The sequence below is a fragment of the Lissotriton vulgaris genome, chromosome 3_1 (genome assembly GCF_964263255.1).
Source record: "Lissotriton vulgaris chromosome 3_1, aLisVul1.2, whole genome shotgun sequence".
Lineage (NCBI taxonomy): Eukaryota > Metazoa > Chordata > Amphibia > Caudata > Salamandridae > Lissotriton > Lissotriton vulgaris.
In genome coordinates this window covers 714,582,745-714,602,799 of record NC_141689.1, presented here as the reverse complement: position 1 = coordinate 714,602,799, position 20,055 = coordinate 714,582,745, and the positions used below count along the sequence as shown (strand labels likewise).

Here is a 20,055-nt window from a genome sequence, read left to right as displayed (position 1 = left end):
CCTTTGTCCACACAGCCACCGGCTTTTAGTGCCCCACGCCTTTGTGTTTCAGCGCTTGTTGATTTTACTGAAGTACGTAATAATTACACCAACAAAACGGATTTCACACTTCCCGCAATGGCCGCTAGAGAGCAGCATGCACCAAACATTGTCTGTCTGGCTATAGAATAGCAAGAACAATGATTCCTTAACATCCTATTGTTACCACAAATGCGGTAGCTTCCGAGGCTGTTCAGTAAGAGATTGTCTGTAGAACTAGTTTGGTTTATATCTACAAACCCATTTCTTTGATCAGACAAACATAAGCGTGGAAACAGATTTTGCATGGAAAAAAGGATCTTACGAATGCTCCTGAACACTGGCTGGCGGACAATTTCATACTGATTATAGGTACGCTAATGCGCCTTTCAAACCTCTGAAAAGTAAGCATTGAGATAGGTTCTTGTACAACAAGCTGGCCAGTAGCCTGTTAAAACACCCAGTTGCAGTGTATGTCCAACTGTGTGACACCGTGAGCATGTGCAAAGCACAAGAGGCTGAAGCAAGAACTCAAATTGTCCATGCCTGCGGTACCTCTAAACGGTGACGCTCGAAAACATTCTAGATCTTGGTAGATCTCCCAAGAGGCCTCTGCAGGGAAGTAAGGAAGAACCATAGGCTAGGTGAAAAAGGTGTGACTGGATGACTGTCAGCACCATTTAAAGCTTGCATGGCTTTTGTGGCAGAAAATGCCCCAGCACAGTGGGCCGTATACTCTGCCTGAGGAAAGCTCACTCAAATTTCGGTTGGGGTCTAAGAAAAATTTCGGGGGGGGGGGGGGGCGCGGGGGCTAATTCTTCCAGCAATAGGCAGAGTGGGGATGCAGGGGCTCTAAGAAGGGGTGAAAAAAACAACAAAGCCTCATTAACAAGCAAAAGGTCTTTTAAAGACCTGTGAATTACGGCTGTGTGTGTGCCCGGGAAGCTGTCTCTGCCGGGCTGGCACGCACAACGGGGGGGGGCTGAAGCCCTTTAAGCCTATCGGGCAGTGCGCGCCTGCTCACTCATGCCATATTAGTATGATGGACCATCCCATGAGCACAAAGGGGCATATGTATCAAGATTGGGAATTGCAATTACCAAATAGCGAATCTTACCTACTAGCTATTTGGAAATCACAATTTCCTATGTATCGTTGTACGCAACATCGATTTTGTGATTCCTTAGGAATCGCAAAGCAATTTAGTGATTACTAAATAGCTATTACCTAAATAGGTAATTGCGAAATTATGAATGTCGCTTTCAGGAGCAGCATGATGATATCCCGAATGAGGAAGTGAGTCATTCCATGCCGTTTCCACATCCCAGGTCCAGAGGAGAAGGCAGACTGTGGCAGAAGAGCAGGTGTGGGCTTCTGTGGAGGTGTTTTTTGTGCAATTTGACCACCCTGACCACTGATAACAATGGCAGATAGGCAAGAGTGCGCAAAAGACAGCTTAAATTCAGTGAGCAAGAACTGAAGGTGCTCACAGAGCAGTGTGTGAAACATTATGATAAGCTGTGAGGCAAAAGTTCACTTCAGGTTCCAGAGAGTGAGAAGCACAAACTCTGGAAGGACATCCAGTCGAAGATCAGTGCGGTTGGTGCTACGCGGCGCTCATTTGAGGAAATACGCAAGCGCTGGTATGATCTGCGGACAAGAACCAAGAAAAGGTTGCAAACAGGCTTGCTGAGGCACAGTGAACAGGTGGAGGACCATCCACTTTGCCACCACTAGATATGATTGAGGGTTCGTTGCAGCTCGAACCTATTGTTGAGGTCACTGACATTGAGACCCCTCACACACCAAGTTCTAGCAAAGGTGAGAAATACATTTTGCTACATATAAAAATGTGTTAAGTAAAAAGGTAACCAGTTAGGAAATCACAGTTACCTACTAACAACAAGCATTTACAATGCAATAGGTCTCACAATGACATTATTTTGAGCTATTGGCATTGTAAATTACATTGTTTAGTTTTTTTCCCTTCATGAAACTTTAAGCAAATGCTGTTATGCAAAATGGCATTAGCTAACTTTTTTGTAACTGCAAAATCTATTGCATTGCATTTGTACTAGTGTGAGATATCAGTATTGTAAATGGCACTGCCTTTATTAATGTGATATTTGTTTTACAACATAAATATTATGCCTTTAAAATGTTAATACCCACCCATTTTGGAATAAGGACTCTGAGTGGATATTACATATACCCATGCATTGTGTAACAAGGACTCTGGGTATTAGATTTATGTTACGGTAGATATCGGTGTGAGATCACCATTACTGCAGATATTGCTGTGAGATCACTATCACTGCAGATATAGGTATGAGATCACTATTACTACACATATAGGTGTGAGATCACTATTACTGCAGATATAGGTGCCAGATCACTATTACTGCAGATATAGGTGTCAGATCACCGTAAGTGCATATATTGGTGTGAGACTACTATCACTATAGATATAGGTATGAGATAACTATTACTGCACATATAGGTGTGAGATCACGATTACTGCAGATATAGGTGCCAGATCACTATTACTGCAGATATAGGTGTCAGATCACCGTAAGTGCATATATTGGTGTGAGACTACTATCACTATAGATATAGGTATGAGATAACTACTACTACACATATAGGTGTGAGATCACGATTACTGCAGATATAGGTGCATAGAGTGTTTTGTATGCCTGGGGAGGTTAAGTGGCGTGCCCAGGATCACAGGATGTTGACCCGATGCCGGGACTGGAGCCTGATTCCACAGTTCGAAAGACAGCAGCTCTTGTCCTTTGTGACTATACATGTCTCAAAAGTACTGGTACTCACGCTCCCAGAATACACGTCTGCTACACATGCGGGTACTTGCCTAATAAAAATATTGCACCTTGCTCAGAAATGCAGATACTCGGTGTCCGACAATAGCTGCCGACTGCTCCGGGGATGCTCTACGCAGTGTTGTTGGAGCACCTGTAAGGCACCCGTGCAGCTGTCTATACAGTGCCATGGCGGGTGTGGACAAGAGTATGGGTATAGCTCCTGATCCCTGATCCGTCAGTGTCCAGGCAAAAAACGTAGGAAATATCTGTATTTCCTTGTGTTTTAGAGGTGTGTAAAGAGAGTATGTCCAAAAAAACATGACTGCGCGTTCTGCTGAACCTGTCCATGGCACTCCTTGGTATCTGCGATGATTCCATGATTGTGATCTGCTCTCACAGGACACCACACATCGTTCCACATACACCGACTCGTGTTGGGGATGTCCCGGCTGCAATAACAAGCATTGGCGTAGCCAATAGGTCTTGCCTTTGGGACCTTATTAGTATTTAGTTATGCAGCACAATATCCTTGGTGCAACAACATCAACTGTTGAATGGCTAAACACGTATAAGCTCCCAAAGACAAAACCTATTGGTTATGCCACTGCTTGTCTGCAGTGTTACAGTCCCAGATCATCTCTGGTTTATGTTGGGGCTGCCCTAGTCCACATGCCAAATTTCCTTTGAAATCCAACATGACTGTTGAGGTGCCTCTGTGGTTTATGTTTGTGCTTAATATGCATTATCAAAATAAATAATACGGTTTTACTTCGTGGAGATGGTGTTTCTCTCATAGCTCAATTAATATATTCTTCAGTCGACACCCACCTACAAAGTTTCTTCAATATTATTTCACTATCATTATACATGCAAGTGTATCTTCATGAAGGATTCCTGTTTAAACAACTCTTTAAAATGTTTGAGACATCACAAGCTTTCACATGCTAGAAAACGTGTAGTGTCGTCTGATCATGTGCAGTAGGACCCTTGTGGTCCTCAGTGAACTTCTTAAAAGGTACGTAACCCCTTGGGAGGTGTCTGGGTGTCTCTGGGTGTGGTCAATAAATGTTATGACATAGTACGTTCAGTTAAGAGTGGTGAAGAATAAAGACTTGTGCCACAAAACGTGGACGCTACAAAAAATAATTCCCAAAGACAACCAAAAAAGCCATCCTTCCTTGTGAATAGTGATCAAATACAAACAGTGCCATTGAACCCTTCCCATGACATTTTACAGTTTTTTTCCTAACAATACTCTTTTGCAATTGAATCCTATCCATTAGTGGGTCCCATACCTTTCTGGAAGGGGATGCATGGAGAGGGTGGCATGCACTGCCAATGGCACGGTGGTGCTCATAAAAATGTCACCAATATGGCTACTGTGTTTGTTTCCTGCTGTTTCAAGTTCTGAGTATCAAGTGCCTAGAATCTGCTGCGCGCAGTTTGTAGGCGCGATGCACTCATAAAAATATAAATAACTGAATAGATTTTGAAAATATAAAATGTTGGAATGTCAAAACCGCGCAAACATATGTCCCAGCTGTCTAAAGAAATGAGTCCGCAGAATATGAGGGTTGTTTTGACTAATCCCTGTTCACAAACAAGAACATGTAAGTTGCACACCGACCGGGGCCTCATCCTGTGATCCAGCTGCGGTTCTAATCTGTCACTATGCAAAATGTATGTTTGCAGGAGGTCACAAAAGCTCCTGCCGATGAATATTGATGATGTGGAGGGGCCTTCCGTGATCTTCTGTGAATGTCTGTGCATGTGGGGATGGAGAACTGTGAGGGACAGGAGACCTTTATGCAGCGTTAGCATTCATCCAAAGTGAACATTAAAAACATTCACTTGGAATGAATGACATCAGAGTGAGCATGCAGTGCCCTCCTGGAGAAGTGTCAGCTCCCCCCAAAGTGTTTTAATATGTTTTTCTTAAAAGGGGGGCGTCTCCTACTCTCCCGACACACAGACACGCATATGATGTGGGGCGCACACGTTGGGAACGGGAGCTGGGTCGAGCACTCAGCCGCAAAGAGTGGGAGGGAGTGTATTACAGGGCGCAACACTTGGCATGCAACATGGGGCTGGCCGAAACACTGACGAAGATAGCCACCTACTGGTACTACACGCCAGAGCGCATTCACAAGATGGATACCCAGCAGAGTGCCGATTGTTGGCTGTGGGGAGATGGGAACTTTGATACACCTTCTATGGGATTGCTGACACATACAACCATATTGGTCCCAGGTCCTGGATGAGCTGGACAAGCACTTAGACACCCAAATAGTGAGATTCCCGGCCTACGTCCTCATGGGCCTCCCAAACCCCTTAACGTATCCACTCAAATCCAAACGGGGCCGTCAGATAGCGATAGCTTTAAGGTCGGTGACCCAAAACATACTGATCCATTGGGGAACCCCTCGAATCCCCGCTTCTCTGGGTGGCTGCAGCGCTTGTGGCATGTTTTGGGAATGGAAAAGCTGACCCTTACACTAGCAGGGAAAGGTACAGCTTTTGGGGACCTTTGGCAACCCTGTTTGTCTCTTCTTGCCTCAGAGATCCATGAAATAACTTGCTCAAGATACTTACGTCTTCTGGCCTCTGCACCACACACAACAGCTGTTCAGGGCTCACAATCACGAACATGGCGTAGGCATGCCTAAGGATGATGGATATCTCAGTAGACAGGGGTCAGGGAGGGGGTAGCTTGGGAGGGTAGTATACGTTTCCTTTCTTTCTTTATTCCTTTGTAATTCATCCCATCATCATACCTGCTACCCTGGGCTTGCATCGCCCATGATGTTGCATATATATTGCAGCGAAGGTTTTTGCATGTTGAAATTTCAATAAAAAAGATTTAAACCTAAAAGGGGGCGTCTCATAGACACAGCTTCACCTTTGTGCATTGGGTACCACTCCAGTAGGGGGTCAGTGGTACCCAGTGGTTCGCCACTTCACCTGTGTTCTCTAATCACTGACGTCTTACATTGTGACGTGCAAACATAGGGGGTCACTCATTACCCACCCTGTCTTATGTGCAATTATGAATGAGTTTCAAAAGTTGTTTTGTGAACCAGGCATACTTTTGCAACTCAAGTAACTTAATACACTGTGACGTGACTGTTTGTAGTTGCAAAGTCTGTAATTTTGCAAATATTATTCTTTGCAACCACGAACATATTTGATCTGATTTTATGAGCTTGTCATTTGCCGCTGGTAAATTTGATTTTACACTAAAATTATTTTCTTGGTCTTTTTTCAGGAAAGGTCAAAACAGTGAAGAGTCCTCTGATCTAAAACAAAGAAGGAGGTATGTAATTTAGTTATATAGTATGGAAGAGGCTGTAGGTTAAGTGATCTGGTGAGATTATAATGCTTATATTGTTTAGAACCATATATGGATTTAGTCAAATAAATTGTATGATGATTCGAGAAGCAGTATTTAACTAGCTACTTAAGCCATTGCTAAGAAAGTAATTACCATACTCTTAGAATATTCATACATATTTAGATTGCATGTGCCACTGGTCATTTCTGTTCTAGTTCTCAGCTTGCTTTATATGTAACACCTAGCAATGTCTAAAAAAGTTTCCTTTTTGTAGTGAATGTGAGCAAGAAATCAGGCACTTCTGATGGTAGGAGCACTTAGTTATGGGCTATGTGAGGTGCAGTGATGTCGAGTGGAAGGAAAACTAAGTCTTAAAAATACCTAACTAGTGAGCTACTATTTTATTCACGCCCCTAGCTGGTATGGTTAATATCAGGGGTTAATACCAGGGAGAAACCTGACCACTAATGAGTTTGGTTCCCCTATTATTGCGTCTGCGTCAACATGTTTCGAGCTGTCCCCTACAAGCTCTTCATCAGGACTACACGGGGTCCAGCCCCATGCGTACCACTCCTAATTAACCCTATAATGAGAATACAGTGAAGTGCACACCTAATGTGCATACACCAAATGATACTCCGTATTTCTAGTTAGACAATACTATTGCCTCATGGTCAACAACAGGTGTAGAGGGTCTTGTAGTCTCACCTTCATCAAAGCATACCTCTCTGTTCATTACCTTCTTCTGCCCCTAGAGACCGCATATTTTTTTTCGATATACTCAAATTTTGTGAAACAGGATTCAAGCTGTGTCAAGAGCGTTAGGTGGCAAGTAGCTCTTCGATACAGGCTTGTGCCTCGTGATCCAAATTTCCTCACCAGGCACCCTACCTTGGACAGTCTCATTGTACAGGGTTTGACTAAAAAGCTTAACTCTAATACTTTTCCTGACTAATCCCTCGGATCGAGAATTCAACAGAACGGATGCTGTTGCTGCACAATATTTTCTTCTGCCAGTCTAGCACTGTGTCAATAAACGTAACCTATTAGGCTGATATATACAAGCCTTATATGACTTGGTCAGCATGATCTTGCTCTAACAATCCGTGATGGGCAGGATGCTGTAAAATATGTCATCCACAGAGGCTGGCACTACAGATTACATTGGTAGAGCAGTTAGTACCACTGTTCTGCTCGTTCTGGTGATGTGCAGGCATCCTTGATGGATTTGTCATCTATGATGGGCCCGGACTTCGCACTGGAATGGTGTAAAGATAGTATGGCCACAGCATGTTTCCTGGAGCTTTTGACTCCTGCAAAACAATCCCCCATCAGTCTTGCAGACGTAGGAGCTACTCCTGGAGGTTATTCTATAAGCAGTGCAATCTTCCCAGCCAATAATGCTGTAGACAGACGGGGTCAGGGAACGTAGCTTCGACAGACATCGCACCGGCCTGCAGGTGCATCAGTCCTCCATCTCCACTTCCCCAACTACAACAGCGACCTAGGAACTTTAGTTTCCCCTCAGTGTTTCACGACTGACTGGTGGGAGGCAGGAATCAATAGTTCTTCGGTAAAACATAGCCCCTTTGGATAATCTGTAAGACCCATGTGTCGGATATGATGAATAACTAACCCCAGAAGAAGTTCTTCTGGGGTTGGTTATTCATCATATCCGACACATGGGTCTTACAGATTATCCAAAGGGGCTATGCTCTACCTTTCATTTCCTCACCAGCTAACATTCCTCCTACACCAGAACAGGTTTTGGAGGAGCATCTATCTATCCTGCTGCAAGAGGTACAATTCTTACTATTTAAGGGGGCATGCAAGAGGGTCCCAGACTTAGAATGAGGCTATGGGAGCTATTTATACTACTTTCTCGTCCCAATAAACGACGGGGGCCTCAGGCCTATCCATGACCTTCGACTCCTGAAGACCTTCCTGCGGAAGGACACATTAAAAATGCTCACTTTAGCTCATATATTATCTGTTATGGACCTGAGATTGCGTGGTGTCTTGTATTTCAGGACTTGTGTTTTCATACACCCATCTGCAGTCTCACAGATGTTACTTGCATTTCAAGGTGGTCCAGAAATATTTTCAATTTTCCGTACTCCCTTTCGGCCTCACCCCCACCCCACGGGTGTTCACAAAAGTGATGGTGGTGGTCACCGCCCTTCATTTGAGGTCAGGAGTTCCTGTATGCACGTACCTTGATGACTGGCTGCTGAAACCAGGCTCACCACAGTCAGTCATGGACCACATCCAGATGATGGCACAAAGCCAAACATTAATGGGTTTCATCATATACGAGCCGGAATCTCTCCTGCTTCCCTCAGAAATGCTTCCATTCCTTGGATCGGTCCTGGATTGGGTGAGGTTGATGTTTTTTCCTCACCACAGTGAGGCAGAGACATTCATTCAAGCTATGATGCCAATATTTCATGCTCGATCCTGGATCTTGGTGAAGGTGGCCTCTTAGACTTGTGCATCCTCGTTGTCAGCTGCGCACAGTGGTATATGCGGCCCTGAGGTGGAACCTGAAATTCCAGTGAGCCCAGCATTAGTATTACTTTTCAAGTTCCAACCAGGTCTCTAGGGAGATGGACAAATATCAGTAGTAGTGGCAGACAATAACAAGTTGTCCTGCTGCATACCTCTCACTTCTCTACACAGAGCTGACAGTAATCACGGACACATCTCTACTGGGAAGGGGGGTCATATGTGGAGATATAGAGGTCTCTTGTCTCCAGTGTAAAGCCAGCCCTACATGAAATTACTGAAGCTATGAACCCTTTTGATTGGCCCTGAAGGCTATCCTGCCATCCATCAAGGGGTAGCTGGTGCAGTTTCTCATGGACAGCACCACTGCCATGTGTACTTCAACAAGCAGGGTGAAGTGGGGTCCTTGTGCTTATGTCAAGAGACCTTGTGTGTCTTCTGGAGTATTGGAACATTTTTCTAGTCGCAAACCACCTGACAGGGGCCAGAATGCCAATGTAGAAGAATTAAGCAGATGTTGCTGGCAGATCACGAGTGGCCTCTTTATCTCGTGGTGGTGCATAGTATAAGTGGGAAGTGCCCTGACTAGATCTATTTGCCATTCTGAGAAATGCAGTGCCAACAGTTTTGTGCATTGGAGCTTCTGCACGAACACTCATTAGCAGACTACTTCCAGCTGGAATGGAAAAAGGAATGCCTGTATGCCTTTCCACTGCTACCTCTTCTGCCTCGAGTTCTGTAGATCAAGAATGATTGGGCACAAGTTCATCCTAATTGTTGGGAATGGACCAGGAAATCATGGTACCTAGAATGTCTGAGCATGAGTTTCTGTCCTCTGATGAGGCTACCACTTCAGGACTGTCTGTCTCAGAAAAAAAACGGGGCCCTTCATCTGAACCTTCGCAACTTACACCTCGATGCGTGGATATTAAGCAGCTTTAACTGACTGTGTTCAACTTGCCATCTGATGTGGTGGATGTGATCCTGGCTGCCACACGCCCTTCCTCGAAATCCATTTATGGTGGATGGTGGGACAATCTTATAACCTAGTGTGGTACCTGGGACACTAACCCATTACAAGTGAAGCTGTCAAACACTCTCAATTGTTCCGTCAATAGCCCAGCAAGACCTTGTAGTGGGCACTGTAAAAGGAAATTTGTCTGCCATTTCAGATTTTCTGCATTTTCTGAACTTACCGTCCTTGTTTAAATTACTATTTGCCATTCGGTTTATTAAATGTTTGACACACATGTTCCCTCCAAAGCCATTGTGATGCCTTAGTAGGACCTTAACTTGGTCTTTATATTTCTTTTGTATACTCCCTTCGAGCTAATCCATAGTTGCTTGCTACCTTTCTTATCTTTGAAAACTGTCTTCCTCATTACGATTACGTCCGCTCATCGCATGTCTTCCTAATTGTGATTACGTCCACTCATCACATGCTCAAGTATGCCAGCAATTTGAGTGGAACCACCCTATACCAGCTTTTTCCCAGACAAATTGGTGCTGTGGACTTAGGCTGCCTTTTTACCTAAGGTTGCAAATCCCTCCCACATTAGGCAGTCAGTCCCTCTACCGGTGTTCTTTGCTAGCCCTCACCCCTAGAAAGAGCAGTGGCCTCATCTGAGGCACTGGAAAAGGGCTTTACATATCTCATCTTGATTGTACGGAGGCCTATCGAGTGGACAGTCAGCTCTTTGTGGGGTTTTCTGGAGCAAAGAAAGCGAAGACTGTGAAGAAAGAGGACCCTGTTGAGGTGCAAAGTCCTCTGCATCAATATGTGATACTGGCCACAAAATAGCGTCCTGAGGTACTGGGAGCACATTCCTCAGTGCCAAGGCTTGCACAACAGCATTGGCATGAGGGGTGCCTATTCTCGCTATTTGCCAGGCAGCGATGTGGGCCTCAGTACCTATGTTCCAAAGCACTACTACATTGACTGCCAGGTCCGAAAAGAAGGTCACTTTGCTTGGTCTGTACTACAGGATTTTTTTTATTTGAGTTCATTCCACACATCCTTCTCCTTTCGAATGTACTGCTTTGGTATCTGTTCAAAATGTGAGGAATCTGCAGTTAGAAATATACATCAGAAGTACAAGTTACTTAGCTTTGGGATACCTTTTCAACTGCAGATTTCTCACTGCCTTCCTGCAGCCCTGCTCTATAAAATGCTCTCTATTTGAAATCGTCAAAGGTCTCAAGTTATATATGAGCACACAGTTGAGAGGGCGGGATTTTTGATCTCTAGTTTACCACTCCAGATCTAAACCCCGTTCTGGTCGACTGAATCTTTATTGCCTGTCATTGAGGAAAGAAAGTGCATCCAATACCAGGTTAGCTTTACTAATAATGGGCTCGACTCTGAAAAACCACATACTACTTCTAAGTTTTAAAGGTTTATTACAGAGTCATTGATAACTGCAAGTACAGGCATCTCAAAACGAGATTCAAAAGATATAGAGGCACTAATATAAACATATGTTCTCTAAAAGTTCTTAGGCGAGCAAAGAATACTACTAGTACTAGTTCCAAGATCAGCAGGGTTGCAAGCATAGACACGAATTGTGATCTATCCGTCATTTACAAGGGAAGGAAGGAATCAGGTTAGGCTGTCCCTACTCTGTACTAGATGGTATCCCTACTTAACAAGATCTCAACCTATCAAAGGTGTCAGCTGTGAATGTCTTCCTAAGAAGATCACCCACTCTTAGTCTTTAGGTGAAAACCTATGATCTCCAGTCATGACCCCTCTCTGCCTACCCATCCGCTCTCTGAAGGGTCCTCAGGCATCTGCTCTAACTCCACCCAGGGGTGCTGTCCCTAATACAAAAACACAATTACAGTTGAAACGCCCCTCACGAGACGCCCCTCACGTGGTGTCGGTTCTGGCTTTTTCCATGATGATCTTCCTCTGGGCCTCGTGTTTAGCGTTGACCTTGCTTCTCAGGCTTCTTCTCCAGCCCGCTGATACCCCCAAACATTCCTGAACCCTCCTCCATGTCTGTACCAGTCTTCTCGAACAGAGCTCTATTCATCAAACTTTAATCGAAACCCCCTCGCACCTGCAGACAGACGTCCGCAGCTTGGATCCCGATTCTCATAAACTTCTAACAGAAGTTTGCAACTTATTTCTCGACACAGCTCGGCCTGTACCAGCACGTGAAAATCAGAAAAACCCTTTTTATCACTTCAGGCCTACAACCATTCTCGCAGAGGTTTTATTCTCTTCAAATCCTTTCGTGAATTAAAATAACATGTTAACACTTTATTCTTTGATTATGAGAAACACTTCTATGGGATATAAATCTAACTAATAAACAAATTACTATAACATTAGTGCAATCCATGTTTATGTATAAGCGTACATTTCCAAACCCTTCTGCCCTGGCCATGAGGCCTGTTCCCCTCTATGCTTTGCAGCATGACATTCCTCCTTTAGCAGCTACATAACATGGATCATGATTAATCACGTCTAATAAGAATATATATTTTCCACACATTTCTGCGTCAGTACCACTTCTATAAAATTCTAGGTTAACTACACCAGTCTCAGTATAGGTAAATGTAATTTCGACACTTACAAGCACTTCTATTATGGTTTGTGCGACTAACTTGTACTTATGGTGCACTCATGCATTTTGTTCAGTTTGCGCTCTCTCACAGTTGCCAGCATTTGTTTTGTGCTCCATGTCTGAGGATGGGGAAAGGGAAAAGACACAAAACCGACATCAGCACACAGGGTTGTCACTTAGACGTGGTCCCTCTCTGTCACTTTCTGGGCAGTATAGAGCCAGTGCAGAACTGCACAATGCCATCTACCAGTGTGCAACACAGTCTGGTGCCTGTGTGATATTCAAAAGCTGGGGAATCTGCGGTAAAATTGAGTATTCACCAGAAAGAATGTTACTGAAGGTAAGTAACTTGATTGATTTTACAGCCTGTGGAATGCTAAGATTGATGGGAATTACCAGTTGCTGTTTACTCTCCATATTGATTATCTGTCCTACCATTTGGCAGGGGTCATAATTGTGGGTTGGGTAATTTACGTCTGTTAAAACGCTCTACTGAGGATAATAATGCTCCATTGACATAGCTGCATATTTTAAGTAATAGCTAAGCAGGCTCCTTCAATCAAGAAGCAAGACCTCCAAATTATAATACAGGTATATTTTGCAAGAGGCATAATCTGTCTGTTCAGTTTCTACGATTTACCCTAATTCAGAATATATAATGTATTGAGTTCCAAAATATTCTTTTACAAGGAAATGGGTTACGAAATTACATGGGATGGAAACACCAACTTGAATTACTATTAAGCATATATTCTAAATTTCAAGATCTCATAATAATTTTCATTTTTGAAGGATTCCACTTTCTAGACTCACTCCGGAAACCCTGGCCGATATTTCTTTTTGTCTGCTTGAAAGTGGGGAGTGGAGGAAAAATATCTTTAGCCAATTATACTTTACAGTTCCAATGAACCATGACTCTAAAGAATCTCAGACTCTCGATTAAAATTTTAGTTGGTTTATTACTAAGCCAAGAGCAACTGGACATGCAAACATCTCAAGACAAGGGTTTAGAAATCCTTTAATGCTTTATAACAGCTCCAATGTCAAGAGTCCCCTTCATTGGAGGTTCGTAGGTAAAAAGCATTAGTCTGTCCCTACACTATCGCTAAAGTGACATTCCAATTTAGCATTCCCAAAGGCAAGTTCTGAAAAAGGTGTCAGCACGTGAAGGCTTCCTAGGAAGACCATTCACGTTGGATGGGTCAAGTAGCATAGCTCTTCTGTTCTCTCTTCTCATGGCAAGGCAGAAGTCCCCAGACTCTGTCCCTAACTCCAATCAAGAATGGGTACCAGACTTCTCATAATGCTGTGCAACATCACCCCATCCACGCAAGACACCTCCTCGTAGGCAACTTTCCATGTGGCAGCCATGCTCACAGGTCTTGGCTCGATGACCTTGATTCCCAGGCTCTCTCCGACGAGAAAGAACACCATCCTAGCTTATCAGCATCGCCGTTCAGTGTATCTTCTCCCCCTAAGCCGAACTCCTAAAACAAAGTCATTATTCTAACTAACAAAGATGCATTTCTCCACCTGCATCAGGAAACCTACGAAAGAACAAATTCTGCATACACATGAATTCTACTAGCAAATCTATTGTGAGAGCAGCAGGGAGAAATACACGTTAGGCCTACAGAAGTCGGCCAACATAAGAAACAGCAAGTAACTCATAAACACATGTTTATATAGTCATTGTCACAGAGCACATTTAAATCAATGTGTTACATAAGCATATGAATTATAACGTTCATTAGTCACATGCACAATTTATCACGCTAGGATTTTCATCTAATCATAGATCTAATCATCAATTGCAATGTTGATTCCTCCACCTTATACGAAAATATGCCTATCACTTAACTTTGCACGTTATTACAATACATGACTTAATGGCGCAGATTTTAACACAATAAAAGATTATATGCAGGTGTGGACTACTAATGACTATAATGCACCCCTACAAACGAAATGCAAATCTGCTCAATCAGTTCCACATGAGTTAGCTAGAATAATAGGTAGCAAGCCCCAAGGTAGACTGAACCAGGAGAGGACGAAGAGAAGGAGAGGAGAGACCAGTATATTGGGTCCCACCATCTCACTTTAATTGCCAGTATTTGTTAAGGATAGTAATTGATATATGTTTAGTCGTCATAGATTTTCACTTTATGGAGCATCGCTGAAACCTTGTCAAAGGTAACTTAAGTAATCTGTTTTCTCAAACAACTGACTTCCAACGGCATAAAACATATGTGTAAGGACTTAAGTAGGGTGTTGGAAAAATAGGTTACATTGAATGAATCTAGTGAGTGTGAGGTAGATTTGTAGCAAGGGTATGCTATAATGTTTCTTTTTGTATGAGTAAAGACTTGAAGAGAAACTAACCATTGTGTTTTTGCATTACACCGTATCATACGCCACATATGTCATCTCTAGCATCTTTAGAGACACTTTGAAGTCTGCTGCAAGGGGCAGGAGAAACTTACCGGGCAGGAGAAGGGGACAGACGAGCAGGACCCCAACATTGCCGCCACCACCAGGAGTCCAATTGGGCAGGCCACAGCGCTGCCGCTCCGGGACTACATCTCCCGGCGGCCCTAGCGGCGGCGCTGCTTCGTGAATCACGCCAGAAGCGCCAGGAGGCGCATACAAGGGGAGCACCGCTCGGCGGAGCATGGGGGCAGGAGAAACTTACCGGGCAGGAGAAGGGGACAGACGAGCAGGACCCCAACATTGCCGCCACCGCCAGGAGTCCAATTGGGCAGACCACAGCGCCGCCGCTCCGGGACTACATCTCCCGGCGGCCCTAGCGGCAGCGCTGCTTCGTGAATCACGCCAGAAGCGCCAGGAGGCGCCTACAAGGGGAGCACCGCTCTGCGGAGCGTGGGGGCAGGAGAAACTTACCGGGCAGGAGAAGGGGACAGACGAGCAGGACCCCAACATTGCCGCCACCGCCAGGAGTCCAATTGGGCAGACCACAGCGCCGCCGCTCCGGGACTACATCTCCCGGCGGCCATAGCGGCGGCGCTGCTTCGTGAATCACGCCAGAAGCGCCAGGAGGCGCCTACAAGGGGAGCACCGCCCAGCTCCGCGGGACGCGAGCGGGACGCCGGGCGAATCCCGGGCAAAGGGCGGGCCCTCTGTGGCCCGAGGAGGACGGGACGGGCCACCCCGCTTGGCCCCATCAATGGATGAGGTATAGAGACACTTTACCCTTTTCTTGTGCGTTGTGATTTGTTTAGTGACATATTGGGGCCCTTTCTGCACCTTAACTAGTATGTCTGTCTGGGAAGAACTGAATGCCTTATGTGGCACTAACTATGCCCCTGATATTTCTACTTCCCCCTCAGTGGACAGAGATACGGATCTCATAAAATGCACTTCCCAGGCCCCTGAAACAATTCTACCTCTATCTGATACTCCGTTTCGGGAACCAATCAGCAAAAGGCACAATGAGGTTACCCTACCAAATGCCGCCCGATTGTGTTGTAGCCCCTCTTTCTCCTCTGTCAACCCAAGCATATCAACACCATTTAAGACAGTGATCACATCAAATGACTCTGTGTCCCCCTTCCAATCGACCCTACTGGCTCATATTGAGCGACTGTTGAATGCGGCTTTATCACCTTTGCTCTCAAAAATTCAGGATCTGGGAAATAGGTTGTCTGATGTTGAACAAATAGTACAAAGGATTCTACCATCACCTGTAAATACTGTTATTCCCACTCGTCCTACCCTCTCTACTAACCTTGTGAACCCCAAGTCCATCGAACACAGGAAAGAACGAACAATTGAACCTTCTCTCAGCACACCCATCCTAAGTGGCAGTAAAGTTACTCCTAAGCCCACTCGCCCCCTCTTAAAGCCCCTAGGATCCCTCAAGAAAGAAGACACCGAATGAATCTACCCCCTGAAGCCGCCCCCTATGTGACTGTTCTCTCCGGGGTCCCTGAACTCAGTCATGACAAACATGAAACAAGCCAGGATCTGCTGAACAAAGCCATCTTTTGGCTCAATAACAACAGACCGCTGCCACCCGACCTAGATGGCGGAATACTGAGCGTCAGGAGGGTGGGATGGCTAGGGAGGTCACAAAAAGACATTCCGGGAGACCTGATACTAATCAATTTCAAACACAGGAACATTGTCCCATTTTTAAGATTTTCCCAGCCCAATATTGGAGATGGCCCTATTTCTATTTGGGACTTGTTTGATTTTTACCCTAGCCCCAGAGCTTTGAACTATAACACTTGGTGATAGGGGGAATCTGTTTACCATGCGTTTTTATTTTGCACTAGATTGGTCTTAGTTTGCTTTTCTCAACATTGTAATGAACTGTTGATTTTTTTATATATACATGTATGTCTTTCCTTTAGCTGCTTTTATGGTTTTAAACTCAAAAACCGAAATAAAGCTTATTTGATTTGATTTGATTTTTGCAAGCTTTACTTGGAAATCACCAGTCAGTAATTTTAGTTTATGTTCTGTATTGTTCGGATATCTAATCAATTTTCCCATGTCGGTCGTCTGCTTCAGTTTGTCAATTGATGCTGCATTTTGTAAATTTAATTGAATGACCCAATATTGATGGAAGTCTTAAAGCATCAATGGCACAATTTATCAATTATTTAAAAGAATTTTTCTGGAAGTCCCAAGGTAGGTTGCTTTTAGTCTACAAACAAAAATAGAGTAAAGAGGCAGGTGTAGATAAAAAAATAGATTTAATCTGTGGATTTTCATAAAATGAGGTACATAACAGTATATCAAAACACAATGTTACATGAAGAACAAAATCAGATTATAACCACTTCTCTGTAACAAGGGTACACGCTTTTCTTCTTAAAAATACAGTTATGGAAGAAAAAGCGTCGGGCGACGTTTCGGTCTTTATTAATCAATAAGCAAGACCATCTTCAGAACTATACAGGATAAATACTCGTTGACCCCTTATGCATCACGATTCCAATCGGCCACTACATGTGAGTTTTATCGATGGATTTCTTATTTAGAGCGGCAATATTCGTTCAGTGGCAAACTTTGTTGTTTGTTGGTAGATGGTACTGTCTTTGGCAGCACAAAGGTCACTTGTCTTGTTTGAGTTCAGACAGCGTACAAGGCTTTCTTTATCAGCAAAAAGTCACTTGTCTTTTTTTTATTTTAAAAACAGCCAGCATTAGAAGATTTCCAGTTTCAAAGTACTTTGTGTAGCAAATCAACGTCGTCTTTAGCCAAAGCTTTGTTAAAATAAAAAAAAGACAAGCACATTTTTGCTGATAAAGAAAGCCTTGTACGCTGTCTGAACTCAAACAAGACAAGTGACCTTTGTGGTGCCAAAGACAGTACCATCTACCAACAAACAACAAAGTTTGCCACCGAAAGAATATTGCCGCTCTAAATAAGAAATCCATCGATAAAACACACATGTAGTGGCCGATTGGAATCATGATACATAATGGGTCAACGAGTATTTATCCTGTATAGTCCTGAAGATGGTCTTGCTTATTGATTAATAAAGACCGAAACGTCGACCAATGCTTTTTCTTCCATAACTGTATTTTTAAGAAGAAAAGCTTGTACCCTTGTTACAGTGAAGCGGTTATAATCTGATTTTGTTCTTCATGTAACATTGTGTTTTAATATACTGTTATGTACCCTATTTTATGAAAATCCACAGATAAAATCTATTTTTCTATCCACACCTGCCTCTTTACTCTATTTATGTTTGTAGACTAACAGCGACCTACCTTGTGACTTCCAGTACAACTCTTTTAAATAATTGATAAATTGTGCCATTGATGCTTTAAGACTTTCATCAATATTGGGTCATTCAATTAAGTTTAAAAAAAAATTAAAATAACTTGTTCGATAAAAATTCCTTGACTGTACTTCTACCCTATCATACAATTACGCCCAAACCCTCAAGGGTACATTGGGTTGCTCATTTTACTGTGCATTTTGTAAATGGCTGACAATTGTTGTGAGACCTGGAAGATATACAGTTCTTTTCCTCTGACCATCCCACTGTAATCAAATATCAAATATTATATACATATACATAAATATAAACTTTTTTTCTTGAAACAGCGCAAGTAAAGATATTAAGACCCAGGACAAATCGAGCACTTCCTTTATAGAAATGTGAGCGTCATTGAATGATCCAAATAGAGAACGTCTAGTTTGGCCTCAACAAAGCTGCAGAAATGTATACATGATTATATTGACTATTTTTGTACATATTGTAATCAATTCTGAACTAGTACCATAAAATGACTTTTTAAATATTGAACTTGTTTGGACATTGCACAAGCCTGGTCTCATCAAACTTCAACAACACTCCGCTCAATTAAAATATCAGCTGTTTCCTCATGCACTATAATCAGCCTTGTCATTGACTTTGCATATTGACTGTCTGAAGACTGAATAGTTTGGATGGACTAACATTTATTGTGAAACATGAGGTTCTTTTTACTCACTTATTTACATTGGAATCGATATTAAATTACTTGACCTGAGGCCATCAACTAAACTAAGACAATTTGCTTATATTGCAACTGGTCAACTTTTCCATTCTCCAGGCCATCACATGCAACAAGACTACAGTAGCACACATTTATTGCTTCTAATTCACCAACCAGTGACCTCTCCCTTTCAGCCATCTGTAGACTTCAATAAAGGATAAGGTAGACTAAGCCATAGTTGTTGCATCCGACCTCAGTTTTTGATCTTGGTAATCAAGTGACTCAAGTCACCGTCCTTTTTTGCTCCACACTGAACTTTGGCATTCTCAAGGCGTCATCATGCTGGGATCAATCATCCTTATTATGGTTGTCAATGCATGTTTGATTTCTCTACCATTTTACATTATATTTCCCAAATACATTTGTTCTCCATCCCTAGCACTCAATCAGAGTAAACCTCTTGATGTTTCCAGATCATTGCCTATAAAGGCCTATTGCCTACTGTTTTATACTCCAACATGATACGTGTTACATTATACTCGGGTTTCACTATCAGGGTGCCCTTGCACCCAAGATGGCAACCAATGTTTCACTTTCTTACCTTATAAATGCCAACCTCAAACATACTTGGCAACATTCGGGATGGCTTCCTGTGTTTTATAAGGCTCAACCATTTGCGTGTGACAACTTCTAAGTGAACATGGAGCCTTCATGACATAAACAGTGACCATAAGAGCTTTTGTCTGACTTGTGATGTTGTACCAACATTACTATATTAATCTGGTTAAGTCCATGACTGAACCTCAGTTTTATTGTACTTCCAGATAAGACAGTGATGAGCTATTTCACTTACAACAAGATGAACTGAAAGGTTACTATACTCTGGAATCTACCATTATGTTGTCATCTATTACCATTTTGCATTATTTTGTCTGTTATATACAAATTGACTATTCCACACTATTGACTACATCTATTTACATACGATGTTTGACTCTGACTATATTCGAAGAATCTTCAGCATATATGGGTACCAACAACATTAAAAAGCAGTCACACCTCTGTCCTGTGCAAAGCACATACATTTAAATGTTGATTATTGATGTGCAGTGGGAAACTTTAACACCATTCACCTACACCTATAAGTTTTACTTTGTAATGGATCCTTGATCTCGGATCTATGACAGAATTTCGACAGACAGAATTTCGACCTACACAAATATCGACGTAATTATATCAATTGCAAGAATATCGACGCCCTATGTACAACATGGTAAGTACCAAAATATCGAAAAAATAATATCGATGTTAAAAATATCGTTGTCAAATATATCGGGTTTTTTTGGGTTTAA

General features: G+C 43.0%; 1 protein-coding gene across 4 annotated transcripts in view; it reads left to right on the top strand.

Annotated features, from left to right (window-relative positions):
* EPB41L4A (erythrocyte membrane protein band 4.1 like 4A) overlaps window positions 1-20,055 on the top strand; it is an 864,386-nt gene that overhangs the window by 704,767 nt on the left and 139,564 nt on the right. For all 4 annotated transcript variants that reach the window (XM_086961016.1, XM_086961015.1, XM_086961018.1 and 1 more), the window contains exon 16: window positions 6,106-6,153. In XM_086961016.1, the coding sequence (XP_086817142.1) occupies window positions 6,106-6,153 (48 nt within the window). The remainder of the gene's footprint in view (window positions 1-6,105; window positions 6,154-20,055) is intronic.